Source organism: Rhinopithecus roxellana, chromosome 8, assembly GCF_007565055.1.
Source record: "Rhinopithecus roxellana isolate Shanxi Qingling chromosome 8, ASM756505v1, whole genome shotgun sequence".
NCBI classification, from domain to species: domain Eukaryota; kingdom Metazoa; phylum Chordata; class Mammalia; order Primates; family Cercopithecidae; genus Rhinopithecus; species Rhinopithecus roxellana.
The window spans coordinates 53042253-53066037 of NC_044556.1; the positions used below are offsets into that span (position 1 = coordinate 53042253).

At 44.2% G+C, this 23785-nt stretch overlaps 1 protein-coding gene across 1 annotated transcript; it reads right to left on the reverse strand.

Annotated features, from left to right (window-relative positions):
- Positions 1-1445: 1445 nt before the first annotated feature.
- On the reverse strand, positions 1446-23785 carry TENT5C (terminal nucleotidyltransferase 5C). The gene is made up of 2 exons (XM_010374030.2): positions 23562-23785; positions 1446-6971 (listed from the first exon to the last, which is right to left on the reverse strand). The coding sequence occupies exon 2, from the start codon at positions 6942-6944 to the stop codon at positions 5769-5771; it is 1176 nt and encodes a 391-aa protein (XP_010372332.1). The 5' UTR covers positions 6945-6971; positions 23562-23785; the 3' UTR covers positions 1446-5768.

The window sequence follows — 23785 nt, forward strand, 5'->3', positions numbered from 1 at the left end:
AGGTGGCAGACGTAGAGCCTGGCAAGCCAGAGGAGGTGAGGATGGGGGTGACGTTTAGCTGAGATTTTAGAAGCCTGCTGGGGTCAGGTGCACAGAAGCAGCTATGTGCTCCAGAACTCCAAGGAGGCCTGCCTAGTAGAGTAGGTCAAAGGATAGGAAGGTAGACTGGGACTAGCTAGCTGTAAAGGGCTCCAGACATCTGCTCCTGTACAGTAAGGTCTTACACAGGTTTTAATGGATGGGAGGGGCCCAGGCACATCTGTTTTAGAAAGAGCCCTTGAAAGAGTCAAGAAAAATAGAGACAAGACTCATGAAATAGCCCAAGCAAGAACTGAAGACAACCAAGAGGGCAGAGTCAAGGAACATTTCAGAAGGCATGCACAGTAAAAATGAGGAGGAAGAAGATCCTGGGGATGGCTGATGGGCAAACGTAAGATCAGAAAACTGCTCTTCAATGATCCCAGTTCTTGTAGTGAAAAGAGAAGAATGTCACTCCAGCCTTCATGAACAGTTCCGGATCCAGACAGTGTCTAACTGATGTGAGTAGATGACTAGAACAGATGTAGTCCATCATAAAGCTAAAGAGGTCACTGACATCACGGATGTGGATGGGCAGAATGAAGGGAGGAGTGAAGAGGCAACATGGATAGTGTGAGCTGGCAGTCAGGGCTTAAGAGGAGCAAGGGTTACTTACTGAGTAAACATGCCAAAGGACTCATACCAGACTCCAGAGCATGTGCATCCTAGGCTGAAAGGTTTGAGGAGGAGCAGGGACAGGTGGAGGCAAGGGGATGAAGGATTTTACACAACCAAATAGATAAGTTTAATGAGGACAATTAGGAGAATGCCATAGGAGTTCAAAGAAATTCCACACAAGGGAGGCCACGGAAGGGGCAGGACTTGGGGTGGGCAGGGGTGGTTGTGAATTACATCAAAGGAATGAGGAGGAAGGTTGCTAACCCAAAGTCTACAGCATCTCTTTATACCCTTCAAATATCGATCAATCACTCCAAGTATCACTTGTTCACTTCTATACTTCTTTAAAAATGTGAAGAAACTACAGTCGTTGTTGTTTACAGGCTGAAGTTGTTTTCTTTGCTGTTGTTGAAGTGGGCTAGAAGCTAAGGGGACTGAATTAAACAAGGTGCCAGCAAAGGCGGACTGCAAGACTCCACCTGCCGTGGGTATTAGCTGGAAGGCTGTGGTCAACAACCAAGACTAGTTTATGTTAGCTGGGCTCCTTGAAAAAGAGCCCAAATATTAAGGGATTTGTGGTCTCCAAGGTAACCACACAACCCTCCCCCCAAAGAAAGCATCTGTCCTTCAGAGAAGTATCCAAGGCTGATGTTGACAGCTTCCTATCTCTATTCAATATGTTTCCTGAAACGTAAAATAAATTCATCACTGAGGAGAAACAAATCAATGAGCATAAATGACAAGTTTTATTTAAATTTTAAATATACTTTTATTTCTCAAACTCAAAGCTTTATCAAGTTCTAACACATTTGGCATTGACAAGTGATTTTATCTGCATCAAGTAAGGTTAGTGACTACTACCAAAGAGGAAACCCCAGACCTCCTAGGCACTGCTAAGAAATTAATATTTCAAAGGCTATGCAAATATAGAACAAAAAGCTTTCAATTTAGTCTAATGGGTATCTATTTTTCATCTATATTAATTTGGAAATAAGTTGCTACCTTAGGAAAATTACATTTTTATCCATTAAAATAAAATACCAGATAGGTTGAGTTTTTTTTAAAAACACCCACAGATCTGTATTTAGCTACTTCCTCTTTAGTAGATGGTCATCTCACCTTCCTATGCACACACACGAGAATTTGCACCAACTCTCACTAAGCCCAGGCAAAACTCCAAGCATTTTATTTAGCTTACACTTCAATTATTTTTTAAAAAGTGATAGGTAAACAAGATTTAGGCACTTGAACTACACACACACACACACACACACAGTCTTTTCTTTCCTGATCTTCACCTTAGAGTTCTCAACAAATAATCCTGAAAAGTTGCCAGATCTTTAAAAATACCTCTCCTCAACATCGCCCCCCAGCCCCACGACTTGGTCCTCTGATTTTAACTGGTTGAATTCGAGTATGTTCCAAAGTGAGTTGTGAAATTCTAGTCTCTGCAGGATTAGAGATGTGAATCTAACCTTGGAAACTGGATTGTTACAGAATCCACCCAGAATTTCCCCTGACACAGAGCCCTGGTCCAACATGCAGGTAGGAATGGCCTCCATGAGTATCAGGGTCTCTTCTCACCATTGGATAACTACTTTGCTCTCTAAAAGAGGACATCTGAGCTAAGAATATAGCTGTATCCCAATACAAGGCACCAACCAGTACCAGAAAGTAAACTACAAAGGAGTTATTCCTAAAGTTAGGAAGCTGCTTTTGAGTGGCACCGTTTCCCAAAGTCAACAAAGCAGTACTAGTTAAAATCCTAACGTACCATAAGGGTGAGGGGTTAGTGGAGAGGTGAAGCTGAAGAATAAGCAGATTCAGGGCTTTAGCAATTTGATTATTAATGTGTCACCACAAAACACAAGTTCATACACAGCTCGCTGTGACTCAAACCCCAGTGAAAAATCAAACTGGAAAAAACTGAAATGCCAAACTACATCTGTAGCATCTATCAGGAACTAAGCATCATCCTCCTTACCCAACTCACCCCATCTGCCAGTTCCCACAGGTGTGGGCCATAGCACATCCCATAGGCATCCCATCAGGAACTCTGACTGGAAAGCATTAGTAATAGAGTTCAGTTTCAGCATTGAAATTATTGAATGAGGAATAGTGTGTTACTGCCAAGGTAAGATTTAACTGGGAGACTAGAGCTCAAGGTCAGGCATCCAGTGCGTGCCATTCTGCCAATGTGAGAGGAAAAGGTACTGTCTTCATCTCACTGATGCTCAACCTGACTCTAAGCAGCAGGCTAGGAGAACAGGCTGCAGACATGCCGAAACCATCAGAAAACAGTCAAACCAGAGTCCCGAAACAAACAAGAGACTGCTTAAATTTAGATCAGAACTTGCATGTGAACTTCAGTGCCCTCTGCTACTGCCAAGTTTCATGTTACTCAACACACACACACATACACACACACACAAAATAGGAACCACTGGACTCAGTATAAGTTCAGGGTACCTGGTGCTTGTGTGAGCATTAGGAAAGGCAGGTTTCAGCTAGAATTTCCAGGGACCTGAAATTCAAGGTTACCTCGCCTATTCTGAGGCTGGCAAAAGGCTCATAGAGCAAGTGGAGACATCACTAGCCCAGGGGTTGTGTTTTAAAAGTACAGCTTTGGTCAGTGAAGCTTTTAACCCTGATAGCTCTTGAACACATCTATTCTCAAACTACAAAAAGATCTGAGCTGACTAAAAAGGTCAGGTGAAGGGACTCTGAGGCTACCATGGTGCAATGGTGGCAAAGACTGGGGACTGGGTCTTTCTTGCAACTTCTGTGCCTCCTTTCATCCTCAGAAGAGGACTATCACCAGACAGGGGAAAAAAAAAAGCAGAAAGAACCCCAAGGACAAACTGGAAATATAATTACTTGATGCAGATCTTATCTCCATCTGGTGCCTCATTACTCTGGTCCCCAAACCTTCTAGGTAGAAGAAATACTGATTTCTGTTAGGCAAGTGCTTCTGTTGGCGGCTTCATCACATTTCAAAGCTTTGGTGAAACACATCTGTCATTTTTGTGCAAACACATGCCATTTGACCACAATGGCAGCTTTTTAAGGTCATGAATGACCAGATAGTTTTCAAGTTGGGATCATTCTTCATCGGGGTTCACTCTTCATCGCCCCACTCTTAACACTGAAGCACCCTGGGTCCCCTCAATTAGAACCGGCCTTGACTCAAAGCCGCTGAATTCAAATATAACTAAGGCTCGCAGCAAAACAGGAGCTGATTACACTAAGAAGCAGCTTCTAGTCACCTAATGCAGCACAACATAGACACCAGCTAAGCCTTGAGTTTCAGTCGTGTCTGATCTGCTTTTAAGAGGACCAAGATATCACATTCCAGAATAAACTTGAAAATATACTTTTAGAAAAAGGTAAACCACTCATTTTCTACTAAGCTCTTTTGCATTAGGATAACTTCATTGCTTAAAGCAAGGAGAAAACAATCACTCCGGGCTTTGGGTTTTTATAGCCAAAGGAAGGGGAAAAAAAAAAATTCAGGAGCATGAATTGGATTAAATCACTTTAGAACCCAAGCTGGCTGGCAATATTGAGTGTCTCTGCCCTAAAGTAATGCTAAGGGACCCCACAAAACATTTCAAAACACATAACCTCATCTAAATCTACTGGAAAAAGCCACAGTAGCCTAGAACTCTCTCATTTACTAAGCTTTCTTTCGACTAGAGATTAACACTGTTTTCCTTCTAAAGTGCAGAATATAAACAAGTCAAATCTACCAGAATAAGGAAGAGCATTCTCATTCACTCAATTCTTCCCAAATATACTGGAATGATTTCAAAGTGCCTTGGTAGCTCCAATGCACACAAGGCCAAACTTAATGCTAACCCCCTACCTTCCCCTTCACACACAGCACGAAGACAGCAGGTTAGATTCTAAAGCAGTTCCACAGGTCACTCAGTTCTACTGAAATTCCTGAATTGAGTTGCTGTCAAACACACCTGGAGAAGGAAGTTACTATTTTTGAAAAAAAAAACAAAAAGAACAAAAACAAAAAATAGTCAAAGTACTCCAGAAGAACAGCTGTGTCATACTTGGAATGTGACCAAAATGGGTTTCCAATTAAAACATGGGAAGACCCTCATGTCAGTTACCACAATGACTCTGGACTCAGCACAATCCTTAGTCTTAGGAAGAATAAAACAAAAGCCAGCCATGAAAGAGCTGATGAGGAAAAAAGAAAAAAAAAAAAAAAAAAAGGCAGGGAGTCATTTAATAAGAATTCTTTAAAGAAAAAAATGAACATTCATGTTTCCTATTTACAATCATCCCCTTCCACTACCACCACCACAATTCTAATTAAACATTATGCTCTACATTTTATTTTGTTTTCAAGTTACATTTCAAGAAAAGGTCATTTTTTTTTTCCTCAGCAATATCTCGCAATTCCTCAGGATAGTACAGCATGTAAACCATAAACCACTTTCAACCAGATCTCAATTCTCCAGCTATTGGCTTTGGTTTATTGATGAATGACATTCTCCGCTCTGCTGACAGGGAATAAACATAAGCAATTCAGTCCCTTGAACAAAAATTAAGTCACAAGAGCACCCTCGTGTTTACCATTTTCTGCCTGACTAAAAATTGATACAAGAGACGAGATTATCAGCACAACTTTCACGTAACTGCTGAGAATCCCAAGTGAGGGCCAACGCAGCCTACTCAGGCTCAAGTGAGAAAACAAGTAGCTTAGCACTTCTCACGCGCTGCCCAAATTCTCCCAATGTCGATTACTGCACAGAGCTCAATCCCCACATGCTAACGTTGGGACGTGACATGTTAGTGTCTATCTTGGAAAGATGTGGCTAGGTCATGCTTCCTGTAGCATTTTCCAACGTGGCACTGTAATATGGGTCCTTTTAGGGTTGGCTCATGATACACTGTAGACCCATTCCAATGGGTACACAAAGAAAAAAAAAAAAGCAGAATCAGAGCTGAGTTCCCCTTTAAAAGCCAAACACCTACATCTAGAAGGAGGCTCCCCTACCTGAGAGCCCTAGCCCTATTGGGGTTGCCATTGTGGAAACCCTCAGGTCTCAAGGTTAGTTACAGGGCAGCCAGGTAGGGTAAGGTTGGCTGTAGGTAACTGGAGGATGGGCAACGTAGTAGTTGCTGAAGTTGCCATCACTGACATAAGGAGCCGGCTGGTAGTAACAGGTGACATTGGTTGCATTGGGGATGATGTTTTGTTCCGCCAGCACACGCAAGGCCAGGAGGGAGATGAGGTTCAGGGTCTGCCTGCGTTCATGCCCCATGAGACACACGGTGCTCTCGTTCACCACCCTGCGAAGGATCATGAGGTAGTCGTACTTGCTTCTCTCTTCTTCAGCAAAGTGGTTTTGAAGGTAGGTCTCCAACTTCCTCTGCTGTTCAAGGATGTCCGGGAAGTCGATGAAGAATCTGGAGCACATGTAGCGCTCTAGAGTTTTGATTTCTTCCTGGTCCGTGGGCCTGAAGTCCCGTACGAGAAGGTTGCTGTACTTGAGAAGTCCCCCGCCTCTGATTTCTTCTGGGTTCTTGGTGGCAATCAGTCTGTTCTGCAGATGGTCAAAAGCTTCCTCAAAGTCCCCGTACATGCTCTCCCCAATCACGGTGGGGTGGAAGTGCTCAGAGATGGGGTTATTAGAACAGTCATAGAAGAAAAGCAAAGAATCCAGGATGATTTGGAAAGAGTCCACACTGAACTCAAACTGACGCCGAATGGAGTCGACAAACTTCAGCTCCACGTTCTTCCCATTCTTGTTGGAGAGGGAGATCAGGCTCCAGCGGTCAGTGTCCGTGCAAACCTTCACTAGCTTCTGCACGTATGCCTCCTTCAGAGTGACTGGACTGATTTTGAGCTTGTTCACACCCTCTGGCAGGAAGTTCAGAAGGGAACACAGAACCACATCTCTAACCAGCTGAAATTCTGCTTCTGTTGGAAGAGCCACATGGAAGATTAGGTCCAGGTCTTTGCAGCCCAAGCCATTGTCTTTGACCAAAACGTGGCCAGCTGCAGAGCCATTCAGCCGAACGTCCTGCACTTTGATGCCTGCCTCTTCCAGCCGACTGCGGACGGTCTGGACAATGTCCTTCAGAGTTATCTCCAAGGTTGGAAAGTTGCCTCGTCCGTGGATAGGTACAACCTCAGTTAGGACCTCGTGCAGCCGGCTAACCTGATCCCAGTTGAGCACGCTGAAGGACATGCAGTCCCTGGTACAGCTGCTCTCCTCTGCCATCTTTGGGGGATGTTCTGGCTGGGGAAACTGAAAGTGAGGGGTGAGAAACAGAGTTAGGATTCGCTTCTACATGGCAAAGCCGCTCAATGAAGTCATTATTTATTCTCTGAACATCTTCCTATAAAATGGTGATAAACAGCACTTACTGCTCAGTGTTGCTGTGAGGACTCAATGAGTTAAATATGTAAAAAACAGTGACTCCGCAGTGAAGGACAAAAACACACAAACTCATTCCATATTACTTTAGATTACTTCATAGTTTTGTTTTGTTTGGGGTTTTGTTGTTTTGCTTGTTTTTTCTGGGTGAGGGTGGAGTGTGCTGAGACATAGTGTGTTTCGAATGTGCTGAAAACAGAATGTTAGCAAACCATATAGGACCGCAGAAGAATTAGTTACTTCTCCAGCTTTCTGGCTCCCTAACCACATCTCGACCTGTTTGACACCTAGGCTACAACACTCACACACAGAATATACAATACACACACACACACACACACACACACACACACACACACACACACACACACGACTTCCTTCACTCCACAAGTAGATGGATTCTCAACTCTGGGCTACCATCTCACCAATAAGTGGGAGTCCAACCCCTTCTACTGGAATAAAGCATGTTCCTTTAGCAAAATTCTCGTGTCCCTTTCATTTACAGGAGAAGTCTGTCCTAACAAGTACTTACCATCTAGGGAAGAAGCAAGGAGTTGTTTTTATGATGAAATTTCTAGTCAACAAAAGGTTAGGTCACCTATGTGGCGGAACCGCTCTTCCTAGGAAGGATGCCTGACACAGGACACAGCCAACTTCCTCAGGGCAGTGTGTACCTTTAAGTGGACTTGGAAAAAAAAAAATAGTACCTTAAAGCTAACCGAGGAGAATAAAGTTGGCACTGAGTACTAGGAGAAGAACACCACTTCATCTGCTAGGACCACAAAATTTCCCAAGTAATTTTCAGCTACGTTATACTTATCAAAAAATAAAACACAACAGATCCCTGGAAATCCTAATATATACAAGCAAATACTCATATATTAAAATGTCAAGGTGCCTGTAGAGCCACAAGTTGAATATTTGCTAGATGGATGTAAAACCCAAAACAAAGAGTCAAGGTGCTGTCCTCAGATTTCACTGTGAACAGTTTTCCCACCCCCTCCGCCTTTCTGACTTGCTAGACACACACAAAACCCATCCCAATGACTTCTGCAGTTTCATTGTTTGGAAGCTGCTGTGTCTGAATACATATCGGCATGCATTCTCCTAGGGTTCCAACATGGGTTTCTGGCCTTGCACCAGTTCCAGGGATCCCCTATGATTGTTACTTGGTTGTCAGGGCATTGCTAGGTACATGAAGATGAGCTCTTCAGGCTCTTCCATCAAGAAGGTAGTGAAAATATGAGGTATCAATATGAGGCAGTGTGTGGTATAGACAACTCTAGGAGTAGAAATAAAATGTAATATAAAAGTAGAAGAAAGGGTGTCCCTGGTTGGGGTGAACAGGAAGGCCACAGAGTTCACTTATAGAGAGGGGACACAAGCCAACAAAGAGAACATGAGCTCTTGGTTGGGGCCAAGAGGCAGAAAGCAGTGGGCTGAGTATGTGATCACAGCAGGATCTGCAGGACCTGTCTGGGGATGAGTGCTCTATTGCTTGCTACAGAGTACTCGTGGAGGGGAAGACAAAGTATCTCTGAACAGCATTAAAAAGTCCTAGGCTATCTAGATCATCTTACAAAGCACCCCTAGGTTATGGATCCCGAGCAAAATCTGTGATGAATAATGTTTACTGTGACTGGTATTTGGCTTCAAGGCAGATTTGAGATAGTAGATTTCTCTTTTTGCCATATCCTTTAAACACTTAGCAGTTCTTTGTGGTCTCCCATGATTAGCACACAGTACATTTGTGTCCACTGTATGTGCCACACCAGTTGTCCCCAACCTTTTTGGTATCAGGGACCAGTTTTGTGGAAGACAACTTTTTCATGGACATGGCAGGGGGGGTTGAGACTTGCAGCATGAACCTGTTCCTGTTTCACCCTCGGATCGTCAGGCATTAGAGTCTCATTAGGTGGGCACAACCTAGATCCCTCACATGCTCAGTTCATACTAGGGTTCACACTCCCATGAGCATCTGCTGATCTGACAGGAGGCAGAACTGCGGTGGTAATGCTCGCTCACCTGCCACTCATCTCCTGCTGTGCTGCCCAGTTCCTAACAGGCCATGGACTGGTACTGCCCCGTGGTCTGGGGGGTGGGGAACCCTGAGCTACACAATTAAGTTCAAATAATTACAGAAAGTTATGGTACTGGCTTTACTGTGACCACAGCTAGACTATGATTTGGTGGCATGGGTTTTATAGATTTCAGATATGTTGGTCTACCTAAAGAAATACAACTCACTTGCTACTGTCAATCGCCTGTTATGCTTTTAAGGCTCATCTTTATGACACAGGCAGGAGAAGTCACACGGCAACCAGAGGCTGTAATGCAATCAGTACTTGAGACACAAGCAACAATTTTTTTTAAATCTCCAGCCAGAACCTCTATAATGTTACAGAGGAGAATAACTGTAGGAATACATTCTGACTCAAGTCTTTTTTTTAAGGAGTTGTTCAAAAAGATGACTTGTAGGATTAAAGTCAGGACTACGCCTATGCTAGAACTGTGGTTCTGAACATTAGAGGAGGGACATCTGAGACTGGTGATAGTCTGGAAACTATGAACCTTTTTTTTTTGGTGGGGGAAGTACACCGGGTTGAGAATTTTCATATATTTTAAAGTATGTGAACTTCTAGTAGACTCAAAGTTAGAATTTGTTTTAGACAGAATTTGTAAGGTTCATATGGTAGGAGAGGCAGAAATAGCCAGAAAATATTGTGAAAAATAGGAATGATACATACTAGCCTGTAACAGATATCACAAAACCACAATAATTGAAATGGCATGTTAATTGGCCCAAAAAGACAAATCAATGGAACAAAATTTTTTAAATCTAGAAATAAAATCAGATATGTAAAGGGATTTAGTATATAATTAAAGGAGGTATTTTAGAATAGTAAAGTGAAGAAAAACATCTGGATGGTTATCTAAATTATCAAAAAGAAAAAAAATAAAAGGGGTTCCCTATTTCATGCCAAACTAAGATCTAGATTGGACAGATCAAAGACTGAATGTAAAAGCATGAAACTCTAAGAGTACTGAGGTGGAAATGCATTTATATATACTTACACACAGTGGGTAGTTTGTTTTTTTTTTTATAAGTCACGTAAAACCTAAAAGCCTCAAAAATGGCTATATTTGACTATATAATTCAAAAACACCATAAAGTCAGAAGGCAAAAGTCGGAAAAATATTTGTAACATTAAGCAAAGTACTCATTTCCTTAATGAATAAGGAGCTTCAACAAATCAGAAATACCAGAAGAACCCCAACAGATAAGACACAAAAGACACAAACTACATCTCAAACACATAATAGAGTCAAAACCTTATTTAAGAGACAGGCAGATTAAAACCTCAACGTATCATTTTTATCTATCAAGTGGGCGAAGATCAGTAAGTCTGATGTGTGGGAATCAGACTAGTATACTGCTTGTGGGCTGTCTCTGGACATAAGACACTTAATTTTAAGAAGATATACTCTTTGACATAGGGATTCTACTTCTACTTTGAATTTTATCCTCGGTATATTTGCAAGTATACACAAAATATTCATTGGAGAATTATTTATAAAGCTATAAGTATTCACCAATAGAAGATGGCTAAATGATCTGATGTGTTTATAAAACAACATAGAAATGCATGCAGTTGTTCCTACAGATTTAAGTATTCAGGGTTTGTTTTTGACAATTCAAGATGACAATTCAAGATGGCTGTTCTTTCTGTATGACTGTGAAATGCTCATCAAGACTCATTAATAGAAAAACAAGTTAATAGCAAAACTGTTAAAGTCTATGCTTACGCATGCATATAAAGTCTCTGGAAACATACACAGGTAGTAGTTATCGCCGGTACCAAATACTTCCTCTAGTTTGGGAGAAGTAGATTCAAAGTTAGAAGAAGAAAACTTGTTTTGTACCCTTTGAATTTGGAATCTATGTATGTATTAGCTGAAGAAAAATTAAAAGCTTATGATCCATGTCCTAAAGCTTCTCCCTTAGGAGCTTTCTATTCACCTGTTGCCTTATTTAACTTCTTCAGTTCCCGTTTTCCTCCCCTCCTCCCCTCTACATTCCGCATTCCCACATCCATGTGCCAAAATTAAATACACTTGGAGGCTTCATCTCCAAGACATAAATGTTGATCTCTACAGATAAGGGGATGAAGAGGGGAAGAGAGACTTTTTTCTCTAGAATGCCTTTCTGTCAAGTTTCTACTCATCCCTTTTAAAAGATGCTCATTTAAAAAACCCTCAAACTCTCTAAATCATGCAAAGCCATCTCCTCTCATCTCATTCAATGTTTGTTAACCAAAAGAAATTTTTTTTTTTTCAGTTTCACAGAATTGCTATTTCTCATTTCAAACATGGAGCTACCCTTGTGATACTGTTAAGTTGGTTACTGGATACAGTTGCAAAAACTTTAACAAACACTTTTTTCAGAAATACATTATGCCCATGGTTAGCATCTTCCATGCCAACTTCTTCTCATACATATATGAATACTGGAGTTAAATTCTGGGGGAGAAAGTCTGTATAAAAGCACAGTGTGGGACATGATGAATGCCAAGTCCATGGTGGAGTTTTTCACTTTCTCAATTTACCATGATTTACACAGAGAGGAGTTTAAGCCACTGGAGACACAAATTTAGGCTGAGTGCTTAGCTCATTAGAAGAGCATAAAATAAATCATTTGTGCCTATTAGAAAGGGATTCTTCATTGTCCCTCACTCATCCAAACAATTTCAAATACCAAAAGTACATTTTTAAGTTACTTAGACAAACACTGGTATTACTAGAATAAATCCAAGTCATAGGCCCTCAGTGTTTAGATAACACATCAGTGCTTAGTCCAACAGTTTTTAGTTTTAATTAACCACGTTAAATCAACACTGATATAATCCCCACATAAAAGAATCACGTGGAACACACATTCCCAATTCATGAAAGGCCCTGGTTAAAGGCAAATTCTAGTTAGCAGAATTAACAAAATAGAGAACAAATTAATTTGAAGCCTAGTAAATTCAAACTATAGTGTTTGATTTCCCTTTTACTGTTTGAGAAACAGATTAATTGTATTTGCACAGTAGAAATGGGGAAAGGTGGAAACCATAATTTGTTCCTACAGATTTGAGAATTCAGGTTTTGTTTTTGACAATTCAAGATGACCAACTATCTCAGGTACTTTGAACTCCCTTTTCTTCTGTTATCTGACTGCAGTAAAGGTAGAATACACATACTGAAGGGAGGCGGGGGGGGAGGTTTGCAGAGACAGCAGCAAAAAAACGAAAAGACAAACTAGGCCAGAAGGTTAAACCAAGGTCCCTGAGAAAAAGTTTGATGTCTAATCATTTCCCATTGCTCAGGATAGAGCTGCTCAACACAGATTGGTCTGAAAACCTACCTTTGAGCATTAAATAGAGGGGGGAGAAAAAGCTATTTCTAGTCCTGCTTCATAGCTTATCTAGATCTCTGGACTAGACAGTGAACTGCAGAAACACGATGAAAGTGTGAGGAACCCAAGGTGGGTGAGCAGGAGAGGCAGGTGCACAAGCTGGAGGGGAGGTAACTGTGAGCATTTATAACATTTGCACGCAGGTCTTTGGTCAAAGCAACACTAATTCTTATTTTGTGCCTGGCATTAGACATAGAAACTGTCCACAAGGTTCTTGGTATGTGTGGAGACATACATCTATCAAGTTAAGGACTGCATATATCTTAAGTCTAGGTCTGTGATCTTTAACATGAAAGCTATAGAAATGATTGTCTAGAAAATTTCAGGAAAATGCTCAGGCTAGAACTAAGGCTCTCAGCTGTTGAAGGCTTTCAGCAGTCCAGAGGCGACTAAGCATTACCTTCTTCTGACCCTCCTGAGGGTTTATGAATACAAAAGAAAATCAAACACATTTCAGCATTCCTTTGGTGACAAATTCTCTTTCACAGTTTCTGGATGTTACCTCAAATGTGTGGTTTTTCCCAGTAAAACTTTCTAAACCAGGGTAACAGCTGGAATCTTGGGCAATGGACCAAGCCTGGTGGCAGACTCCAAGAGAAGTGTGTACACAGAACAAAGACACCTGTGGGCCCTGGCTCCTGGCCAACAGGGGACCCGTGCGCACCTGTGGCTCTTCCCACACATCTTCCACACAAAGCGCTCCGCCGTGTACAAGAGGACGCTTTAGACAAAAAGAGACCATTCCATTATATATGAAAACCTGGAGAATTTAAGCAGAAGTAAAAGTGGTGGCAATATACTTCATACTATCCTATCCCACTTCTTCCCTTAGCAAGAGTGAATGAGAACCACAACTCTGAGACTATTTCTTAGTCACTTGTGAAATGAAGGGTGTAGAGGTGTGTGTCAAAGCAAATGAAATAGTACTCAGTATGAGCCACTTCACATCAATTCCCATCTAATCCTCATAGGCACTCTAAGGAAGCTACAACTGTCCCTTTTTCACAAATTAAGTAATAAGGTTCAGAAAAGATTAAGTGAATTGACCCCAGGTCCTCAACTGCAAGACTAGTTAGTCTGGGAATTGGTGACTCCCTCCCACCAAGCTCAAGGTCTGCCATGGTGGATGGGAGGTGGACACAGAGTGACAAGCACATGTCACAACCCACATGTGCACTGGGATCACCAGTTCTCAAAGCCACTGAAGTGATCTTTTCTAAAACAGACGTTATTGGTCCTAACAAAAAAGGACAGAGCAACCTTCTGTTTACTGTGTAACCATGACACCTAATCTTTCCATTGCCCCATCCCCACCATACGCACTGAAGATAACAAAAAGCTGGAGTCAGTCTTTACTCTCTCCTTTTGTGCAGATTCCAGTTAAGCAAAAGATGCCAGGTGGCTTAGAGGTGCTCCCCCCAACCTGGCCAGAGACACCAAGGAAGATAATATATTGCCACAGTGTGTGGGAAATCCCACTTCTCAGTAGGGGAGCACATCAATTGTTTCATAATATAAACGTCTAGTTCTGCCCACATCCTTTTCTCTGGCAGGTGCTAATACATGCAGAGCCCTCCAAGGGCTCTTCATATAGCGGCAGCCACAGCCACGGCCAGGGGACGCCAAATGTGACTAGATGTTTAGCCGGGTACCCTAATGAGCCACCAAACTATTTTACAACATCACAAATAGGCAGTAAAACAGTGCTTTCACGGCTCTATCTGGATCAATCATTTGATTCCTATAACAACCCTATAAAAGATACCATTCCCCCTACTCCCCCACTTACAGATGGGAAAACTGGAGAACACAGAGGATGTGCAAATTGTAAACTGTCCAAGGATGCACTGCTGGTGAGTAGCAGAAAAGGAATTTAAGAGTCTTCCGAAAAGGTGGATAGCTTTGGTGGGGCAGGGAGCTTGAAGAAGAGCTGGTTGCGCTTAGGTGGTCAGAGGAAGGAAATGACAATAAGTAGAAAGAAAAGGAAGGAAGGTATAAAGATTTTTTAAAAATAAGATTCTAGAAAAGAAGTTTGGCTAGACCACTAAGGCCACCTGAGTGAGCTAAGGCCACATGGCAAATTCTGAAAGCAACGGAGAAGCATTTAGAACTGAAGTATCTAACAACTGTTAGCACAGAAACTCCAGGTTGGAGCCACCAGAACTGAAAGTGATTAAGTGTAGAAACGCTAATCGTTATGCTACTATTTGTTTTAAAGGAACAATGGCTGGGAGAGGAAGGCTTAGGATCCTAACTTCCCAGGGCACTCCAAGATGCTGGCTACGTTGCAGAGCAGTGGTTTTAGAGAAACCAAGTCCAGAAGAGAGAGAGAACCCAAGAGTGGAAGGTGCTGGGACAATCGCCTTGCTGAACTAGTAACAAGAGGAAAAATTGATGGCACAGGAGGGAGATTATCAGGAATGGGCTGATCCTGATCCAGAAAACAAAGGCATGCGGCTTTGCTCGTGGAATAAAGGAACAACTACTGAGACTCGCTCTGATGGCTGGGAGATCAGAGTGTTGATAGGCTGATGAAGCAACAGAACAGGACACTAGCTGCAGTCAAGATGGTAACCTTCTCAGATCAAAGACGCCAATAACCCAACTGGAGCTACAGAGAAACGGGTGATAAATTTGCAGAAAGTGACCAGGACTTAAAGGGCCAGCCCAGGAAGGAGAGCTGGAACAAAACTGAAAGCAGAAAGTCTGGAACCTACACAGGACCTCATGAATGCTGAACCTGAGAGCGGACACTGTCACTTCCCCCACCCGCATGTAGTTTGACCCTTGAGATTCTTTCACCCATAAGAAAAGAGCCAGGATTTTTGAATGACCAAGGACCTTGGTCATTTTGCTTGGCATGTGCAGCAGCAGATAATTGGGCAGAAAGGAGAAAAACCAGGGTCAACATGGATATGGCCTTCTGAAGAAAATAATCCTCCCTTACTCCTTGAATTCCTTGGGGGACGAAGGCCAGAAGTTATCTAGGAAGGGTTTGGAGGCAGTCTGAGGAAGCCTTTTGTCTGCCAGCTCCTCCCTAGGGCCTGACCCCCCAGTAAGGGAGGGGGCCACATTCTGGAGACTCCTCCACAGCCCCAAACACATGAAAGTTACAGATAACAGACACTAGAGTGTTTCATGTACATGGAAAAGGACCTTAGAGTATGAATGGCCTGAAGCAATAAAACCAGATAAAATAATGCTTTACTTTTTAAAAGGCCAATAAAATATATCCTACGCTCACTATTTTTCCAAGACATTATTTTTACAGTTGCCCACTTAAATGCCCGCAACACATTCTACCTGAGTTCAAAGAAATAACTGCCGCAGGCCACAAAGCTGTGCCCAGAGAAAACATTTCTAAGTCAGTGACACAACAAACCCCACAATTGGTCTTTTCTCGCTCTCAGCTCCATCACATCCAGCCAGAGTCTCATTCTGTTTTCTCAAGGTTATCATCGTCCTCCAGCCATTTACCAATGATGTTTACTAGAGTCAAAAAATTTGGTTAGATTCCCACATGAGCTGTGGAAAGCAGCCCTGGACTGAAACCCAGGCAGGCCATAGAACCAGGCTGTGATCTCGGCTGTCTAAGGGGCCTCCATAAATTCTCACTTCTCACTGAGAAGTGAGAAGCCAATACACAGTCTGAATGGTTATCACTGGGCTCCGTCCACAGACACCCACCAATGACAACTCCAAACGGAAAGCTCTTTCCCACCTTTGCAAATAGGATGCTTAAGCAAGTGTGGCTGGAGAGATAACGCTGGAAGAACCAACGCTGTGGCCGCAAAATAGCAAACAGAATCAAAACACTGGCCCAGATATTACAACAGGGGATGCCACACAAGTTCAAGTGTTGAAAGGAATACTCTGACGTGGTTGCAAATGGAAATATTAACAAGGTCAGAACACAGACATCTTTAGATGGAAGCTGGGCATAAAAGCTTTGATTTTTTTCCAAGGTGTCAGCATGAAGTGCTACACACACAACTTGAAATGGAAATAATCCTTGTTGCTACTTGGTAACCACCTTCCCACCATCAACTGCTTCTTTCTAAATCAAAGGTGTTACTGGTCTGAATTCATTTAAAGAGCTCCCCAAAGACAGCCTGCCTTTCTGTTCTAGAGATTGCCTAGACTTGAGAAAAATGAGATGATTCCTACGGAGGAGACTGCTTACTCTAAGAATGACTCAGTTTACACGCAATCCACAGGGTTTAAGAGCTAACAGCGTCCCTCGGGGTTTCATCAAAGGCTGCTTTCACGGGCTACTTTACCATCTAACTCTCCAGCCTACAGCTTTAAACAGTTGTCCAAAAGGAAGACCTCAGTCAGTTAAAAGTCCTGTCTAATCACTAGCAGCTTCCCTGGCTGGGCCTTATCAGGAAAGGGACAAGCAACTCTAAGTTTCTCAAATGCCACCCTTATCATACGTTAGACCACAAACATACCCCGTTCACACGTGTCTTTAAGTGTGAGCTGACCTCCATTTCAGAGCAGATGCTAATGACGTGCACAGTTCCGTCCAGGTTTGGGTTTTGCACGGGTCCTTCCCTTAGGAGATGGCATTCAAGTTGCAGGTTCCAGGCCTCCAGGTACTGCGCACAGCAGCAGCCCATGTTTAGCATTTATCAAGTAATTAATGTGCTGTCACTAGACAGCTCAAACACCTTTGACTCGAATGTTATTTCCTCTTGCAATTTCACTCAAATTTTAATTGTTGATAAAATTTAATTGTTGATAAACTGAGTCCTGGTCCCCTGCCAGTCTCAGAAGATTTTATCAGCAGTTCCTTGAAATTCTATTGCCTTATTATTATTCTCTAAGAAACTATAAAAAACAAGAGAATGGACACTGGGCTAGGAATCCAACATCACGTGTTTTAGTGTCAAGTCTGACGCACAGGGTGAATGAATGTCAGTAAGTTAGCATAACCGACTTTCCTTTCACTCTTTCAAAAATGTGCATGCCTACTGTGTTTTGAGCACTGCTCCAGGAGCTTGTGATACCCTGGGAAGAAAGAGACAAAGATCCTTGGCCCTGTGGAGCTTATATCCTGCTTCATACTCTCCTTCCATAACTTTGGGTTGTTAACTCTTGCCTCCCACACATGCAGAATCAGAACTTGAGAGTGAAACATTTTTGCTGATGGTCTAGACTTATGCTGCCCAATACAGTAGGCACCGCTATAAGCACAAAAACACACACCGGATATCAAGGATATGATAACAGGAATGTAAACTGTCTCATTTACATTTTTTATATTGACTACATACTGAAATGATGAAATTTGATATGGTAGATTAAATACACTTACTAAAATGAATTTCACTTTTCTTGGACACAGGGTCTCACCCTATTGCCAAGGCTGGAGTGCAGTGGTTCGATCACAGCTCACTGCAGCCTTGACCTCCTGGGCTCAAGCAATTCTCCTGCCTCTGCCTCCTGAGTAGCTGGGACCACAGGCATGTGGTCACCACACTCAGCTAATTAAAAAAAAATTTTTTTTTTTATATAGATAGGGTCTTGCTGTGTCATACAGGCTGGTCTTGAACTCCTGGACTCAAGGGATCACCTGCCTCAGCCTCCCAAAGTCCTGAGATGACAGGTGTGAGTCACTGCCCCTGGCCAAATTTCACCTACTTCTACTCTTTAATGCGACTACTAGGAAGTTAATAGTGTCTCTCATATTTTTACTGGAAAGCACTGATCTAATTTATTGTTCTTATTATAATGAAGAAGCTGAAGGCTGAAGAGGTAAAGGCTCTGCCAGGACCAGAGCCCAGGTCTCCCCACAGCTAAAGTCAGCCTCAGAAGCAGAGGAGGTAAAAAAGATGACAAACAGCCTGGGCACAGGAGATAGCAGCAGTGCTAGCTCTAGCTGAGCTAGCTGTAAGCAAGCCTCTAGACACGTATCAGGCACTCGATGAGTATGCGTCATCTCTGCTTCTGGATCAGTCCTCTTTCTGCTACTGCTGCGCTGCAGTTATTCCACAGGAACGGCAATTGAAACTGCCCAAGTCCATACAGCACTGGCTAGCTGTGGAGATCCTAATGCCCATCTCTAACTACGACGAGCAGAGGGCAGTGATGGATAGAGTGTGTTTGGGGATCAGGGGCAGGCAGCCAGGCAAGGTGGAGGATTACCTCTTCTATCTTCGTAAGGGCTAAACAAGTTGAGAGACACTTATGGCAATGTAAGAGGGTGTGGGCAGGTTCATGGATAATTTTCTTCTCAAAATGTTTTTATAGGAGGCTAAGTATGGTAACAGTATGGGACTTCGTGCTTACCCAATCAAAGATAAAATTTAAGAACTAGAAAAGAAGGTAGAAGGCAGAACTATAAGAAAGTATTGGCCGGACGTGGTGGCTCACACCTGTAATCCCAGCACTTTGAGAGGCTGAGACAGGCAGATCACAAGGTCAAGAGATCAAGACCATCACGGCCAACATGGTGAAACCCCATCTCTACTAAAAATACCAAAAATTAGCTGGGTGTGGTGGCGTGCACCTATAGTCCCAGCTACTCGGGAGGCTGAGGCAGGAGAATCGCTTGAACCCACGAGGTAGAGGTTGCAGTGAGCAGAGATCGTGCCACTGCACTCCAGCCTGGCGACAGAGACTCCATCTCAAACAAACAAACAAACAACAACAACAAAGTATTAATGAAGCGAGGTATGAAATGAGCGGGTCCTCAGATGGGATAAGTTCAGTCAGAAGCCCGTGGGAAGGGCCTGAAGCTGGATTCAACGTTTGGTGAGAAAGGAGTAGCATTCCTTTGTGCAGATATGAGTATCTGTTCTGTGAGGCAAAGAAGGGCAGCTAGGGAGACTCTGCCATGGGGGCGGTCAAGAGTAAAGAGTCGGAAAGGCACGGTCTTGAAGAGGAGGCTCAGCTTCCAGAGGTGCAGGCAGTCCCTGTGCGCTTGGATGGAGTTCCAAATGCACAGACTATAGAACTAGCCAGAGGCAGAGGAGGTGGACTCACTTACTGCCCTCATCAAGTTGCTGTCTACGGGCCCCTAAACCAGGTCAGTGATGACAGTGGGAAACAATAAAAAAGAGAAAGAATCAGCAGAACTAGCAACTGAGTGAACAGAGAGAAAAGGCTGAGTGAGCCATGTGAGGCTGGTGTCAGGGAGGGTGGGAAGGATGGGAAGTGCTTAAGGGAGTGGGTCTGGAGCTCAGCTTGAGGAGTTTCAGCTGTTGGTCAATTAGCTAGTCACTGCCCCTCAGCTCCAAACCTATACCCCTGTGGCCTCTACTTAAAAGGACACAGCCATTGGCCTGCCTGCCTCAGTCCACCAGGAGAACACCCACTTCAAGTACACCTCCCTCTTTGCAACCCGCCAACTGAACATGTATCCAAATGACAGAACACCTTCTGTGTGCCAGGCCAGCTCTACAAGCAGGCACTGGGGAGTCAGCAGTGAGCACAGATCCCGCTTTCCAGCGCTCATATGCCAGTGGCTGAGACTAATGAGAGAAATCGGAGTGCCTCGACTGTGTGATAAAGCCAGCCCAGCTCCTCTTGCATCCAGAGCTCTTCCAGAGGCATTTCCAAACACCATTGCCTTGGCGTCCTCAGCACCTGGCACTAACTACTGCCTAGGAAGCACTTAACTACTTACTGACTCAATCACGGTTATCCAAGAAATAACACTCCATGCAGTTTTGTGACCAAGACTCCAAGACTTTAGTCTCAAACTCCGAAACTAAAAAACATCCTACATGGAGAGAGTTGCTTAACATCAGCAATTTTTTTTCATATTTTTTTTTCCTGTTGTTCCAAGAAGTTTTCAAACAGTTCTAGAAGACTCTAGGGGCCAGCTGTACAAAATCTATTAATTCTAAACAATTCTTAAGGTTTCCTTACCTAGTTGAGCTATATAAAGATGCTTCCTCTAAACTATTTGAATTCCAAATGTAAGCTTCTTTATGAGGCCTGCAATGAAAGCGTAAAATCTTACCGCCTGAAAACGTCACAAGAAATCAGCAGTACTAATGTACTCAAGCAGCTTTAAACGCATGAACATTTCTTTAAACACAGAGGTGTCTGCTTCATTATATTACAATTTTTGCCAATTTACTGTACTATAGTCAAGACATCAAGATGGCAAGAAGCATTTTCCTACAGTATCTTGTTTACCTCCACGACAACACAAAAAGCAACAGACCTTATCTAACCCAAGTAATGTTTTATTCCAAGTAACCTCACATTCCACATTACTCCTTAACTCCTAAACACACACACATGCACACAAAATAGCAGATACACGCAGAGACAGGTGTGAAACCAAGAAATCCCAAAACACAAGTTTAGCTTAACTCATGAAACTAGTTTTGGGCTTCCACGACTTCTCTCGGTAATACAAAAAAAAAAAAAAGGTTCAACTCATCCACTGAGAGCCTTTGGGTTGCCATTCTTTAGTAGGTAATTCCACGAACACAACATTGATCGGAGACAAAAGATGAAGACAGGGTCCTGTGTACTTTAGCAGTAAAAACAAGTTTTTTAATGAAGTTTTTAAATTTTCTATCAAATGTGTCTGGTTAATGGTACTGTGAAAACACGTGCACTACCGTCCACTTTTAAGTTATCTTTACTGCTGCGCTGTTCCTTGGACTTTCAGAAATATGAGGAATTCTGTTGTTTGACCGGCAGTGCAAGATGTGAATGATCTGCCCTGGCCTTGAACACAGGAGGATGTGGGCTGAATGTGTGCCCTATGGGGAGATAGGGCTGAGTGGGGACGGGCCTCTGGAACTCAGGAGATTTCGGTGCCTACCTGTGCTCACAGTAGAACAGAAGAAACCAGGTAGAGACAGCCACAGGTGCACAACTAAGTCATGCTCAACCTGCCAAGCAGGCCAAGAGCCAAATCCTTTCCTTCAGAGTTACATGAATTTAATCCCTGGATACAAGGTAGGTATTGTGGAAAAAACAGCATAAGGAATATGGCTGTTAATTCTATGTGCTCACTAAAGTTGCTTATGAAATTAGGGACCTTTGTTTTGGTAACAATTTAGAGGCCTCCTGGCAGAGTTTTTTTTTTTTTTTAAACTTTGTTATGGGAGCACACCCGCCCCCCCACGCGCCGCCCCGCATAGCTACCTGAACAATTATATACAATATACCAAAATCTTCCTCAAAACTCTTTATTGGGAATATATGTACTCTAAAGCTATGGGTACACCTTAAGAGAAAAAGTTTGTTATCTGAAATAAACTAAGCTTGACTCCAGAGATCATTTTCCATCTTCACAAACAAGAATGTCAAAGGACAGAACCCCTGCAGCCCAGCTCAGAGGTTTCCCTAAAAGCCCAGAGAAAAGTCAGCATTCTTTACTCCCCATCCCCCTCCCCCTTTAACACTGCAGGGCCTAACGTGGCTGGTCTCACACCCTCAATGATACCCTTGGGGATTTAAGACAGTAAAATTCTGGGTAAGCTCTCCTACCACTCTTGCGGCTGCCCAACTTACTTCCTGCCTCACTTCCTTGCCAAGTTACTCACGTTGAAAGGTTGCTGTCGCCAACAACGGTCACCCTCCTTCCTGCAGGCAGAGGGCAGCTGAGCCAGCCAGGAGTGTACTTTGGGAGGATCTAATCACCCTAACTTTATTTCCTGGGCTTGTTCACTCTCCTAACCCACCTACAAAGTAACCTGAAGACCAAGTTGTCACAATACGAATAATTATGCACACAGTATTTATAAAAGCTTTCTTACTATAAGCGCTTTTAAGCACTTCATTTGTATGCACTTTATATCTCCGTAAGAAAACAAATGTTAAAAAGGAAGCAGGCCCCGACTTAATTAACCCAGGGAACTCGTTAGAGCCCTACAAACGCCTACCTCCAGACAAAAAAAAAGGGCGAAGGGGAAGGCAGCTGACACTATCCCTCCCGCAGGGTCCAGCCCTAACAGTGGGTTCTCCAGAAGCTCGCCAGGCATTCATTTCTCCAGGGCAACGCCCTTACTTGGAGGTAGCGCTGCTTGGTTTTCTCGCCCGCCGGCGTTGAGTTCAGGTGTGCAGGCTACCAACCTGTATTCTTCAGATAAGTCACCCTCCTCTGAGACTCGCCTCCCACCCTGCTCCCTCCTGCCTCGCGACCAGTGCGAAGGGAGTCCCCTAACTGCGACACCTCCCGGGGCAGCCGCACCGCTATCCGTCCGGGTCGACCCTCACGCCTTGGCTTTTCACCTACGCAGTAAGCAAGTTTCATTTTCAAAAGGGGAGGAAGCAGGTTTCACAGACACCGCATTCCCGAGAAGTTTCCGAGAGACGCGCAGCGCACAAGCACTGGCTTGGATCCCTTTGCTGCTCATGGTGTCCACAGTCGAGTGTGAGTGCATTAAACTTAAGGATCTCCGCCCTTCTCCTTAAAACCCAGGACTTGGCAATGAGCCTAGGAAGCGCCCCTCCCCTCCCCAACCAGATCCAAGCCCCGGACCGCTGCGTCTCCAACTGCGCCTAGTGAAACCGCCGAATTCGAATTCGCACTCCGCGGGCCGGCGGAGGTGTGCGCGCCAGCGGGAGCGTCGGGACAAGCCCGAGGGACTGCAAGCCAGGAAGGGGGGCAGGGGCGTCGGGGGGCGTCGTCTGATCCAGGTAGGAGCGGAGACGCAGATCACACACTCTTCGGACGCCCTGCCTGCGCCCAGCCAGCGCGCAGCCCGCAAGACGCGCGGAGCAGGAGCTCGCTGGAGTTTGCCAAGCCCCAGGTCTCTGGAAAGCTGTAGTTCCCTCTCGGAGAGTCTCTTCTGGCCCTCTGGGACCGCTGTGTCAGGGGCGGGGGTCCTCGAGGGAGCAGGAGGGGAAAGGAGCACCGGGTCTCGGCACCTGTCCGCAGCTCCCTCGGGTCCGCCTGCCCCCTACCAGGCTGGGCAAAGACCTGAGCACCCCTTGCGGGGGGCGGACCCCCGCCAGAGCAGAGCTCGCGGCTCACTGGGGCTGCCGTCACATCCCCGCACCTTTAGAGAAGGGGATCGTGGACTCACCTGGGCGATGGAAGAGGAGGCAACAGAGGCAGGTCCTTGGCGTGGGCAGGCCCCAGCAGGAGCAGCGCGACCTCTACAGCCCCCAGGCAGCGGCACCGAGTGAGCCGCCGCGCCGCCGCCCCCTCAGTTCTTATACCGCGGGACCACGCCTCCGTCCCCGCCCCTGAGCCGCCCTCCCGGGGAGCCAGGGGCGGGGCGGGGCGGAGCCAGTCCTCTCGGGACCC